Consider the following 12122-nt stretch of genomic DNA (forward strand, 5'->3'; position numbering starts at 1 on the left):
TGACACCCTGAAGATGTCAGCAAGCAAAAGGCAATAGGGTGAACCACAGCAGGAAGATGGGATGAAGCAGGACATCTTCGCAACCCTCTGCCATTTTGTTCACCCAGCCTGTTCTTTGGTAGAGTGACTTCATAACTTCATCATATTTCTTCCAGGGCTTCAAGGGACACACAGGTGATCCTGGTCCACCTGGTCTGAGGGTAAGTAGGTGACACTCACAAGGGAGAGGATTCAATGTTTTGCAGGTCATCACCTTGCTGTTTTATTAATGGAAGAATAGTAAACATGCTAGCATGGTGTCAGAGTAAGGCGGCACTGTCCCGCCTTTTGATTTGGATCTTCTTGACAGTTCTTCTGAGCCCCCAATGACATGCAGCCAAATTAGCCAAACAACCTGAACTCTGGTTGCCTTTATTATGTGGGCTATACACACATCCTCTGATCTCCATGAAACAATCTGTGGTATTACACTTAGTTTGCAGAGGAACAAACTGAGGTCAGAGGTCATGGGTGATGTTTCCAGGTTGCAGAGTGGATATGTTAACACAAAGGCCTTTTCTTAGATGGAGAGCCCCAAGAGCCTCTTCTTATGTTTTAAAACCCATTTTTTTCTAAATGACCCAAATAGACAAGACAATTGGATAAATTGTCATACTCCTTGAGTGTTGTGGATAACCAGGACAATCTATACTATAGAGAGAAGCCAGGGATAAGCATGTAACAGTGGGCTAAAACAGGCTCGTCTGACCCATCACCATGTGTTATTTCTGCTTTCCCTGTTGGGGAGGCACTCAGGGTTCCACATACTCTCCTGGGATCTAGAGTTCTCTTATAGAGGCTGCCCTACTCCGTAGGGGCCACTTCTGCCTGAAAGCCTTCTGGGTCTCTGGGTCTCTGCGTCTCTCCCATACCTTCAGATGCTTTGTGTTTGGGGTGGCCTATAGCTAAATCAGTCCTGTCCCTAACAGCAGTTTCTTGTTTCTAGGGAGAACCTGGCACGACAGGCCCTCCTGGAAGGGAAGGATCGTCAGGAAAAGATGTAAGTCAGGATGTCGTGGTCTGCAGTGGTAGAGAGAACAAGGAGGGGGCACCAAGGCACCCTATCAGAATTGCAGGTGACAGTTCTGTGAAGGATATGGAATAACTGGTTTTCACTGAGACTTGAGATTCTTCCATCCAGAGTCAGCCTATATCTCACAGTTGATGAAGGCTTTTTGGGGTTCATATGATTTGTCTAGGAGCTAATAGTGGGCCCATTGGATCTACCTTACATGATTTGGGAGGCATTCCATGTTTTCTCCCAAATTGTTTCTCCATCTGTTGATCGCTTTGATGCTCAGAATAATTATGAATCCCACAGACTCTCCACTACCATTGATATCAAGACTATTGCCATTACCACCATCATCATTGCCAACCACCACTGTACCACCATTATGAACACCACATCCCCCACCATTACTACCATTGCTATGACTAATACCATCCCCGCCATCACCACAGCCATCACTTAACCATCACTAATTATAGCACTTTCATCATCGTCATCGTCACCAACACCACCATCACCGTGACCACCACCAGCAGCAGCAGTAGCAGTTGCTGCTGCTTGAGCTATAGCTCACCTCAAACATGTCAGAGGTCTCTCACTTTTATTTGATCAGAAACCGAGACAGACGGAAGGCACATATGAGAATACTGTTATCTAGAGATTCAGAGATGGAAGGAGACATCCTAGACCTAATACTTGGAGATCACCCTCCATGCTTATTCCCCAAGACTTGACTACCTGTTGTACATAGCATTTTGCAAGATGACCTGACATTTGGGTATATAGGTTGTTCTCCTAGGAATGAGAAGCTTGTCAGAAGCATGGGGACAGGGTCCTAAGGTCCCAAGTGGTCTCCGTCTAGAACCTTACATCTTTCAGAACCTCAGTGGAAGCCTACACCGCAAGTGGAATCCTCTTGTTTCCCCTGATGCTCTAGCATAGTGGTTGGAGAATGTGTCTGAAGGATTTAGAAGGGATCACATGGGAAAGTCAGTCTAGTTCCCTTGTTTCTCCTAGTAGTTTGTTCTGGCTAGTTTTGTGTTAACTTGACACAATCTAGAGTCATCCAAGAGGAAGGAACGTCAGTTGAGAAAATGCCTCCATAAGGTTGGGCTGTGGGCAAGCCTGTAGGGCATTTTCTTAATTAGTGATCTATGTGGGAGGGCCCAGCCCATTGTGGGTGGTGCCACCCCTGGGCTGGTGGCTTTGGGTTGTATAAGAAATCAGACTGAGCAAGCCATGAGGAACAAGCCAATAAGCAGGACCCTTTCATGGCCTCTGCATTGGAGTTCCTGCCCTGATGGCCTTGGATGCTGGACTCTGATAAGGAAGAGTAAGAGAAACCCTTTCTTCCCTGGGTTGTTTTTGGTGTTTTATCATAGCAATAGTAACCCTAACTAAAAAAAAAAAAATAGTTATAAAAACGCTCTAGTAGGTGGACCCTCTGAGGCTGCCTGAGACACTGTGTCAGGTGGTGTTGTTGGGTAGCGGGCTTCATTCCGTGGTGACTCTGGCAGGAATGGCTCCAGGTTATTGTCCAGCAAATTTTCCATTTTGACTTCTCTTGGTTTGAGATGTGACCACCTTACCTTAAACTACCAGGGAAACAGGTGACCTCTGACTGAGCCTGTAAATAATCATACTCATTTACAGATGTGAACTAAAAAGCATCTCCTCATCTGGGTGAAACAAATCTGTGTGAGTCCTTTGCCATCTTTGCATGTAATTCAGTGAATATATGACCGCTCTGTTCCAGGGTGACACTGGACCTGCTGGACCACAGGGTCCCAGAGGACCAAGAGGCCCACCGGTGAGTTTTGCTTTGAGACTAACTTGTTGCACAGTTCAGCAGAACTGTTACCACATGATGTTTGCTTGTTTTCACCTGGTGTGGGTACATGCATTGTTTGAAAATGATGCTGTGTGTTCTAGAGGATACTAAACAGCCACTGCCCTCTGCCCCCAAGTGCCTTCCTATATGTACCCCAGGGCAACCCACTGAGAGTTTACCCACAAGGACTTTCAGGAGCTGCCATACTTCCAATTTGGGACCATTGCATAAATTTCTACATGCACCACACATGAGTTTCCTATACGTACCACATCTGGTAGCTTCTATATAGAAATGTTTCCCCCTGTTTCTGGAGGTCAAAGCTTCTTAGGGTTAGCTGACTGTAATAACATTCTTTAGCTATGCTTCTGTCTTCAGTAATTAATATTACTCCTACATGTATGGTGTGTGTGTGTGTGTGTGTGTGTGTGTGTGTGTATCCCAATTTCCCCTTTCATACTGGCATTACTCCTATTGATTTATGGGCCAAACCTATTATACCATAAACTCATATAACTTATTACATCTCTGATGATCCTATTAACAAATTAAAATTCCAAGGGCCTACGCATTAGCATTTCAACATGCGATTTTTTTTTAATTTTTACTTTTTTAATATTAGTTACAGTTTGTTAACTTTGTATCCCTGCTGTATCCCACTCCCTCTTTCCCTCCCAATCCCACCCTCCCACCCTCATCTCCTCCCTGCCCAAGTCCACTGATAAGGGAGAACCTCCTCCCCTTCCATCTGATACTGGTTTATCAGGTGTCTTCAGGACTAGCTGCAAAGTCCTCCTCTGTGGCCTAGCAGGGCTGCTCCTCCCCGGGGGGGGGGGGGGGAGATCAAAGAGCCCGCCATCGCCGTTGAGTTCACAACATGTGAATTTAACCCTCAATATTCCATAAGTTAGTAAAATTTGGGGCTTTTGGGGCTTTATTTATTCACATTCGTACACCTAGGCAAATCCATAGCGTATCAGGAAAGGCAGAAAATAGATGTTTGGATGCCAAGTGCTGTGTAAAGAGAAAAGCACTGGAGACCCATGAGAGGAGGTGTGTGTAGTGTAGCATACCACGAAGAGTTAACTTTGCTTTTAGTAAGTAGGAGTGCACCCTAAAAAGACAGAAAGTGTGTCACTTCAAGTATGTAAACCGGAACGGAAATTTATTGTCACTGTCAAGTATGGTGTTGCATGGATCATTTTAGCCTGTTGCCTATTTTTTTTTCACACCTGTGGCGGTAGTTTGGTTGCCCCAGTGCCACTGCTGATGTCTAAGTGATGGGCTGTGCTGTGACAATGGAATGGCTATAATGTCACTCAGAAACATGAACTTTTCAGCTCTGCTGCATTCCTCGAGGGCCACTGTTGGGCACGCTGTCTGTTGGTGCTATGTGTGCTTCAGCTCTGCTGTGTATGGTCATGTTTTCAGATTGACTTCATTCATGTTGTAGATGTGTACACAGCCCCCGCCAAACCTTCTTTTTGCTTTCTTTAAAATCTGCAGTCACACAGGAATCATGTGATTACTACCTCTCAGCCATTGGTTTCAAAGACATATGGGCGAGTTCACTGCATGAAGCACAGATATCTTTCATTCGGTTTTCTCCCAAGACTTCTGAGTTATGAAACTATGTTATGAATCTGTCTGTGCAAAGGCAAGAAATGAAGATGCAGAGACACTCATGGTTTGCCCAAGATGACACAGCTAGTCAGCAATGGAGCCAGCCTTTGGACTCAGGCAGTCCAGACCAAGAGCCTGAGGTTTTAGACCTCACCTTAAATGTCTGTGAACTAGATTGTCCTGTCAGGATCACTGTCCTGAAGGAAGGGGCTTGAAACAAGTGTGGAGATCAGAAGCATGAGAATGTGACTTCAGCCTCCATTCATAAGCAGTATAGTACCCAGGGGGCTCCTTGTTGGAGGATGATAGATAAATGAGAGCGAGTGTGTGAGAGAGGTGTTCTGTGACTCAAAAGGACCCTGGTCCCATCACCAAAAGACCAATTTCACAGGGAACAGGTGGCCACTAAAACTAGTGCTGGCACCATGCGCTAATGTCTGGTGGCCCTCCTCCTTCCTCAGAGACAGCGGGAGGACTGGAGCAAGAAGCAGGAGAGATATCATTTCCATAGGGATGAGCTCAAGAACATATTTTTAGAGAGACACAGATGGGTTGGTGGTGGGTGGAGCCAGTATGCTGGAGGGGCAGCCGGCAGCACTCACTGGAAGGTCTGAGTGCGCCTGTCAGTCAGAAAGAATGCTCAGAGCTTCCATTTCTGCACTCACTAGCTGAGATACCAGGCAGCGCTTGGACTTTATCTGTGCCTAGATTTCCCTGTGAAATAAAGTTATATATGTTACCTGGTTTCTGGGTGCATCTGTTGAGATGAGGTGCTTGACTACCTGTGGACCCATGGGCACGCTGGAGGCAGAAGACAGAGGCTGTGTTTCTTGTTACCGCCACCTCCTTCACAAGGGCAGTGCAGTGTGGGATGCGCTCAGTACCGACTATGCTCAGAACCCAGTTTTTCCACTTCTCTCTTGGGTGTGAGACTTAACATATCTGTGCCTCAGTTTCTTTCTGTATAAAATAGTAAGTAGTACATTTGCATTTGGTACTAGAGGTGAATGATTTATAAGGGGGATTGGTATGTAACATAAGAGGAGGTTGCCTGGCCAGGGTCAGCTAAAGGCTCTTGATGGTATCAAGGTTTGGAGATGTTGATACCTTTGTGAGTACAAAATTCAGTTACTAGACATCATTCAAATCTTGCATTTTTAGGATTAGCACTGAATGGATCTCTGTGATGGTCTTCGTCTTTTCATTAAACAGAGAACCTCAGTGTCTGTTACTCACTCACTAGATGCTGAAGATATAAGAGTCACAAGTCACAGGCTCATGGCAGAGATGTGAGCTGAGCACAGGGAGAACATCCCATGGGAAGGCTGGTGGGCAGAAGGCGTTGAGCCTTGGCAAGTTGAGGGTGTGGGGATTTATTTGGAATTGAAACAAGGGTAGCTAGGAGAATTCCCCAGCTTCCTGATATTTATTCTATGGTGGATCTTTCTGTGTTTGTTAACTTTGATAAATGGCCTCACAGAGCCAAGGCAGAATTCTAAGCCACTATGTAGCTGAGACAGACTTGGAATTCCTGATTCTCCTGCCATGACACCCAGAATGGCTGGGATTACAGGAGAATGTCACTGTGAGAAATCTTAATGATAAGAGATAGCTGCCAAAATTATAAGTATTCACTAAATGGCTGTCAAGTTAGGGAATATTCGATTCAAGGCAGTTTGGCCTAGAACCTGCAGTAATGGAACTTTTCAGTCCCTAACTGCATGACAGTACTAGCCAGTGTTTACCCTGGTCCCCCATATCTTTGTGCCTTCATGTATTCATTGGGATTATGATAGTGCTCTAGGGGAGGGGTATGCAATGAGAAGAGTAGGCAGACCTGCTTCCTAAGACAGGCCTTATGATGTAAGGAACTCTTCATGAGTTGGGTTGTATTTTTCATAGCCCAGCCTTTGAGTTGAAGGATGAATGGACGAATGAATGAAGCAAGTCCTGCTCGTTTACCGTGCAGTGCTGTGGGCACCAGGCACTGAGTTAGGCCTTTTCATGCCCACGGACTCATTTAATTCCATAATAACGTTATGAATTAAATATCATGGGCTCCTTTTTTTAACAAGTTGAAAAACATCCTCTGCAAAATGAAGTGCTTTTCAGAGAGCCACGCCAGCCTGAGTGAGAACAGCCTGTGTAATTAAGTCATCCACCTGCGGTGGAGTTAGCTCTGGTGCCCTGCCTGGTGAAGTCCTGGCACAGAATACTGGCAGGATAAACACTTGTATTTCTCCCACCAGGGTAGCAGTGGACCACCTGGATCCCCAGGAGACCCTGGTCGTCCAGGAACCCCAGTGAGTACTCACCCCAAGCTTCCTGATGGCATCAGGGCAAGGGTCTCATGTCACAGTTGCTTCCTTTTTCTCCATCCCTGAAAACACTGGCGAATGAATCCTCCTTTGAATGGTACAAATAGTCCCAAGGCCAGAGAATAGGGATGTGCAGGTCTTTAAAAGTTTACAGTAAATCAGGCGTGGTGGCACACAACTGTAATCCCACTCTGGGAGGCAGAGGCAGGCAGTTCATTGTTTGTTCAAGGTCAGCCTGGTCTACAAAAGGAGCCCAGGACAGTCAAGGCTACACAGGAAAACCCTGTCTCAAAAAAACAAACAAAAAAAAGTTTACCATCCATTTGAGTACATTTATCAATCTCTACTGTCTCAAATATGGGCACCTCCAACTATTCAAGGTCAAAGATTATTCACAGTGAATAGATAATGGTTGAATTAAAGGGCAGGGTTGGACCAAGCAGCTTTAAGCATGTCAGTTGACAAGGTCGGGTGCAGCATGCGAATTGAGATGGCGATGATGAGTGGAGAGCAAGAAAGTTCAATGGCAGATAGTGAAAAGAGTATGGCAGGTAGGTAGATTCCTGGGGAATGATTAGATTCTGGATTTGAGGTTCATGCCAGGTCAATGAGTGGACATAATGGGGCAGATGGCTCTTCCATGGATATTCTGGGTTTCAATCGGTTCAAGTCTGGGTATGAATTTCATTTTTGCCCAGACTGTTTGTATTTTTATTTGCTTAGATTGAGATCTATTCAGGAGCCATTTGCAAGTATAAAATGTCATTGAAAAATGGCCAGGACAGTGTGCTAGCTAGTACTTTCCAGATAATTTCCAAGACTGTAGAAGCCTGGATGACCAGAATCCACATATCCCAGGATGCCCCGTCACACATGTAGAGACCACCCCACTGGTTCAGGAACAACTACAGTGAGAGACTGTTATGAAAATGTCAGTAATCTCTAACAGGAACTCCAATATAGGCTCTGTCAGTCCTACTGAGATAAGGTAGGATTGGATCCTCCCAGGGGAGGAGCTAGCCCCAGAGGAAACTGACCCACTTCTGGGCACTTTATGAAAAGCTAAAGCACTAGACTCAAATGCTTCCTCCAAAGGCTGCAACCACCACACTGGGAGTCTTAGCAGTGTCATGGAAAGCAGTGCCCACCTCGAAGAGGCTGCACATATCGAGATAAAGACGTTGTTTCCCAGAATTCATTTTTAAATGTTACTGCTCAAATGGAAAGGCTGTTCTTTGTCAATGGAGATTTCCCCACATCTCATATTTCTTCTCTGTTCCTCTGTGATGGTGTAGAGTTTCACGAACCCCATGTCTCTTTCTGATTCATCCTCTCTCTAATTCAGGGAAGGGGTAGGGGTCCTCAGGGCTCCACAGTTTGGGAGTGTCATCAAGTTTCTGAATCTGATGGAGCTTTACTTTACCTTGAATAATTAATTGTATGTTTTTCCTTCATAGGGCCAGAAGGGCAACAAAGGAGAAAATGGCAGCCCAGGACTTCCAGGATTCCTGGGTCCCCGTGGGCCTCCAGTAAGCAGAGAATCTAATAGGGCCAAGATGCTCTTGGTGTAACCTTGAGTTTCTACTGTCCCTGCCAACTCATGTCTGATGGGCCATTTTTTTTTTGAATGTCATGATGACATAGTATAGGGTCAAAGTGCATTATGATTTAGGAGACAGTTGAGGGCCCATGACTACATTTGCATGGGATACCAAAGCCCAGTACTCTAATCATGAGACCTGAAGAAAAACATTTAACATCTCATTATGGTGGCTATCTTCTTAGTCAAGGGGTGTGACAGCATCACTCTCTTCTGAGGATTAAATGTGAGAATCCACATAAAGGACTTCGGTAATGTCTAGCCTATTGCAGTACTCAGTAAATACAGGTGATTATGATGATGTTTGTAGGTGTTTATGGTGGATAGTGATTGGCAGTAATGGCCCTGGAGCTTTAAGGATGCCTGTAATGATTGTAGAGATGAACAAGTTTCGGTCACAGGGTCAGACATAGGTAGGTGGTTGACTCAAAGCCATAGTGTACATGTTTGCCCAACTGGAGCTTTAGCCTCGGTCCCCTGACTTTGCCTTATAGTGTATATTGAAGCTATTAAAGGGGTAGTGAGGGCTTATTCATAGGCATGTGAAGCCATTGAGGTGTTTTGCGGACTCTGGCCTGTACTAATGGATGGATAGGGGTTGTATGTGACACCTCAAGATGGAAAATGTTCCCATATTCCTTAGTACTCCCTCTAGTTTGACTCTGCCCTTTATATGTGACCACAGGGCCAACTGGATCCATCCTTTCCTCATGGTATCATGTTCACTGTTATCCACTTCTGATCTATTGTCCAAAATGTGTATGGCTTGTCCGTTTACTTTCTTGGATTGCTCGATTGTTCTCTTTTCCAGTACTTATTTATAATTTAGCTGCCCTGCCAATGGGCAGCCAAATACCTGCCTTTTGCAAAAATTAATCCTTAATCATAAAGAGATATCAATTCTGTAGTTTTTCTACATGCTATGTAACTCAATGAAAATAAGTGTTATGGTAATTATGATATAGGTGAAATGACTCCTCTTAATTTATAGATGAGTAAACTGTTACAATGACTTTAAGGGAATAGCAAAGAAGTCATGTAAAGTCATAGAGCCATTCAATAGGGGAGTCAATTTAAAGTTGGCATCCACCATCTTATTGGCATCTTACCTAACACACTGTCCCCTGATGATAAGAGTGGCCTCCTTCCCACTAGACAACTGATAAAAATTGCTTCTTAAGACCTGTTTAGTAAAGGCATATTGACCTCAGTGACAAAGTGCCCATAACCAGAGGATCTCTTCCCATTCTGGAAATGATCTCTTCCCATCTCTGAATTCTTCTGCATGCATTGACCAGAAGGCTGCCTGTGGGGTCGCCTTGTAAGGTCTGGACTATCTGGACCACTGGTTACTGTCTTTGCTGGAACATGATGAGTGAGGTATCTGTCATGAAGGTTGGCATATACTGGATGATGTTGCTGAGCCCGCTGACCCCATGTTCTTTTTTTACAGGGAGAAGCAGGAGAGATAGGCGTTCCAGGAAAAGAGGCACGTATTTCCCAACCTTGCCCTTTCTCCTTGGTAGCCCCTTTCTGTGGGAACTGCCGACGGGTGATGAGGCTGAGAAATAAGCCCTGAGCTTTTCAAAATTCCTCTACCAGCATCAGTGTGCCTTTTGGACTGTGGTCTCACATTTTAATTTCCTAAACTCTCACAAGTTTTGAAGCCAAAAGGGGCACCAAATAGATGAATATGTCTCCTTAGCCACTCTTCAGCATCATTCTGTTAGCAGATCCATTCAACTTTTTCTTTGTGATGCCTCTCAGTTATTCTGAATGAACCCTGTCCTATCACAAATTCCTTCTTGCAAGGACCATTGCTATAACCTCTCCAGTGGTTTCCTCTGTCAAACCGTGACTTCTATAACAGCTAGATATCCATAGGATATCAACATTTTATGCCACTTTTCAGTTCAAATTACAACTGTACTTTCCCCTTGTGGTGCCAATGGCCCTGAGATACTCTTGTACTTCCTTGTTTTGTTTGTTTGGTTTTTCTCCAGTCACCTATTTCCACTCTGATCTTTAAATTACATACAAAATTAGTTTTCTGGGTCCTTTTTACAAAATCACCTACTCTCCTTTCTCCTTCTCCTGTGGACAAGCAGAGGGAAGCACTTGTTGACCTGATTTGCTGATCATCTGCTCTGTGCTGTCCCAGCATGTGAGCCTTGCTCAGAGAACTGTTTGATGATGAATGAGTAGAATGAGCAGATGTGGAGAAAAGACTTGGAAGGGAATTGCTCATTTGTGTATCAAAGCCTATCCTCTTACATTGAAAGAGAACACCCTTGTCACTGTGTGCCTTTGGGCCACTGTTATAAGTGACTGCCTTCCTTAAAGCTGGATCAAACATTCCAAGTGTCAGTACCCTGTGCTTTGGGCCCAGACATGCTTGTCATTCACTAGACCCACTCTTCGTTTTTTGACCAATCATTGCTCTTGCTTGCCAGGTTAAGGTGGAGGGAATATACCCCAGCTCCCATTTCTGATGATTGCATCAACTCTGTGATTTTTTTCAGTTGGATTGCCCACTACATGAGTTCTTTTTCCCATTGCCCTCAAAATAAAATTAAGGCTAACCAGGCCTGGAAAATATTCCCTAACTCGACAAACATGTTCTTTCAAATGCAACCTCTCCTTTTTGGTGGGCTACACACACAGAGAGAGCCTTTACTCTTTCTCTGTCTGAGGCTTGGTCTTCACTCTGACCTATCGAGCCATTTTCCTCTTGTAATCCCTTTTGGCTTCTATCTGAACTTCCAGGCTGTGTGCTTCCCAGCATACACTGTCATGTTTTACTCCTGAAATTGCTGAGGGAGTTTCTTGTGATTATACTACAGAAAGGAAAATTATTTGGTGTTTTGTTATTTGGTAATTTGAAAATTATTTGGTGAATTGTTATGCCCATATCCAACTCTGAACCAGACTGTGACTACCCTGAGAAAAAAAATCATGTCCCTCTTTATTGGCCACAGAGCTTAGAGTAGTACCCTAGTAGGTACTAGTGAATGTTTCTAGAATGAGGTGACTGAGTTGGCCAGGATCAGAAGAACTAGAAAGTTTTCATTCTATTAATTTAATTTTTAATTATACATGTGTGTTTATATGGATATGTGCATGTTAGTGCAGGTACCCTTGGAGGCCAGAAGAAGGTGTCAGACCCCTCAGAGCTGGAGTGATAGGTTTCTAGAGGCCCCCTTAAAGAATGCTTAAAAGTGAGCTCAGTTTTGTAAAAGTTGTACATTTGCTTAACTACTAAGCCATCTCTCCAGCCCATGTCTGCATCTGAATGTATGCTATGTCTACCAGCTATGACAGGCTAGGCTGGACTGGCTGCCCTAATGTCAAGCTTTGGGTTGGCATATTTTGAGTTCTTGGTGGTGCAGGTGGGATTTGGGATAGAAATATGATGCCCCATTTAAGGAATAAACATAGAACCTGCTTTCTAAACTTCTGCTGTTTAAGGGTGAACAAACAATCATATGTATACTCCCACATCTGGGCGAAAGAAAGTTGGGTGGCAGCTAGTAGGAAGGTGACTGCTTGAGGGTAGATGTTGATGAGATATCACAGCCAAAGCTTTGCATAGGGGATATCAGGAGTGTGGAAGAGAGGAAAAGGACAGAAGGGAGGAGGGAAGGAAGGAAGAAAGGAAGGAAGGAAGGAAGGAAGGAAGGAAGGAAGGAAGGAAGGAAG

General features: G+C 44.5%; 1 protein-coding gene across 1 annotated transcript in view; it reads left to right on the forward strand.

Moving 5' to 3' along the window:
- Col22a1 (collagen type XXII alpha 1 chain) overlaps positions 1-12122 on the forward strand; it is a 211613-nt gene that overhangs the window by 185376 nt on the left and 14115 nt on the right. The window contains exons 52-57 of the mRNA XM_055626482.1: positions 156-200; positions 986-1039; positions 2808-2861; positions 6755-6808; positions 8281-8352; positions 9877-9912. Coding sequence (XP_055482457.1) covers positions 156-200; positions 986-1039; positions 2808-2861; positions 6755-6808; positions 8281-8352; positions 9877-9912 — 315 coding nt within the window. The remainder of the gene's footprint in view (positions 1-155; positions 201-985; positions 1040-2807; positions 2862-6754; positions 6809-8280; positions 8353-9876; positions 9913-12122) is intronic.

Source organism: Psammomys obesus, unplaced genomic scaffold (assembly GCF_907164565.1).
Source record: "Psammomys obesus unplaced genomic scaffold, mPsaObe1.curated_primary_1811, whole genome shotgun sequence".
NCBI classification, from domain to species: Eukaryota; Metazoa; Chordata; class Mammalia; order Rodentia; family Muridae; genus Psammomys; species Psammomys obesus.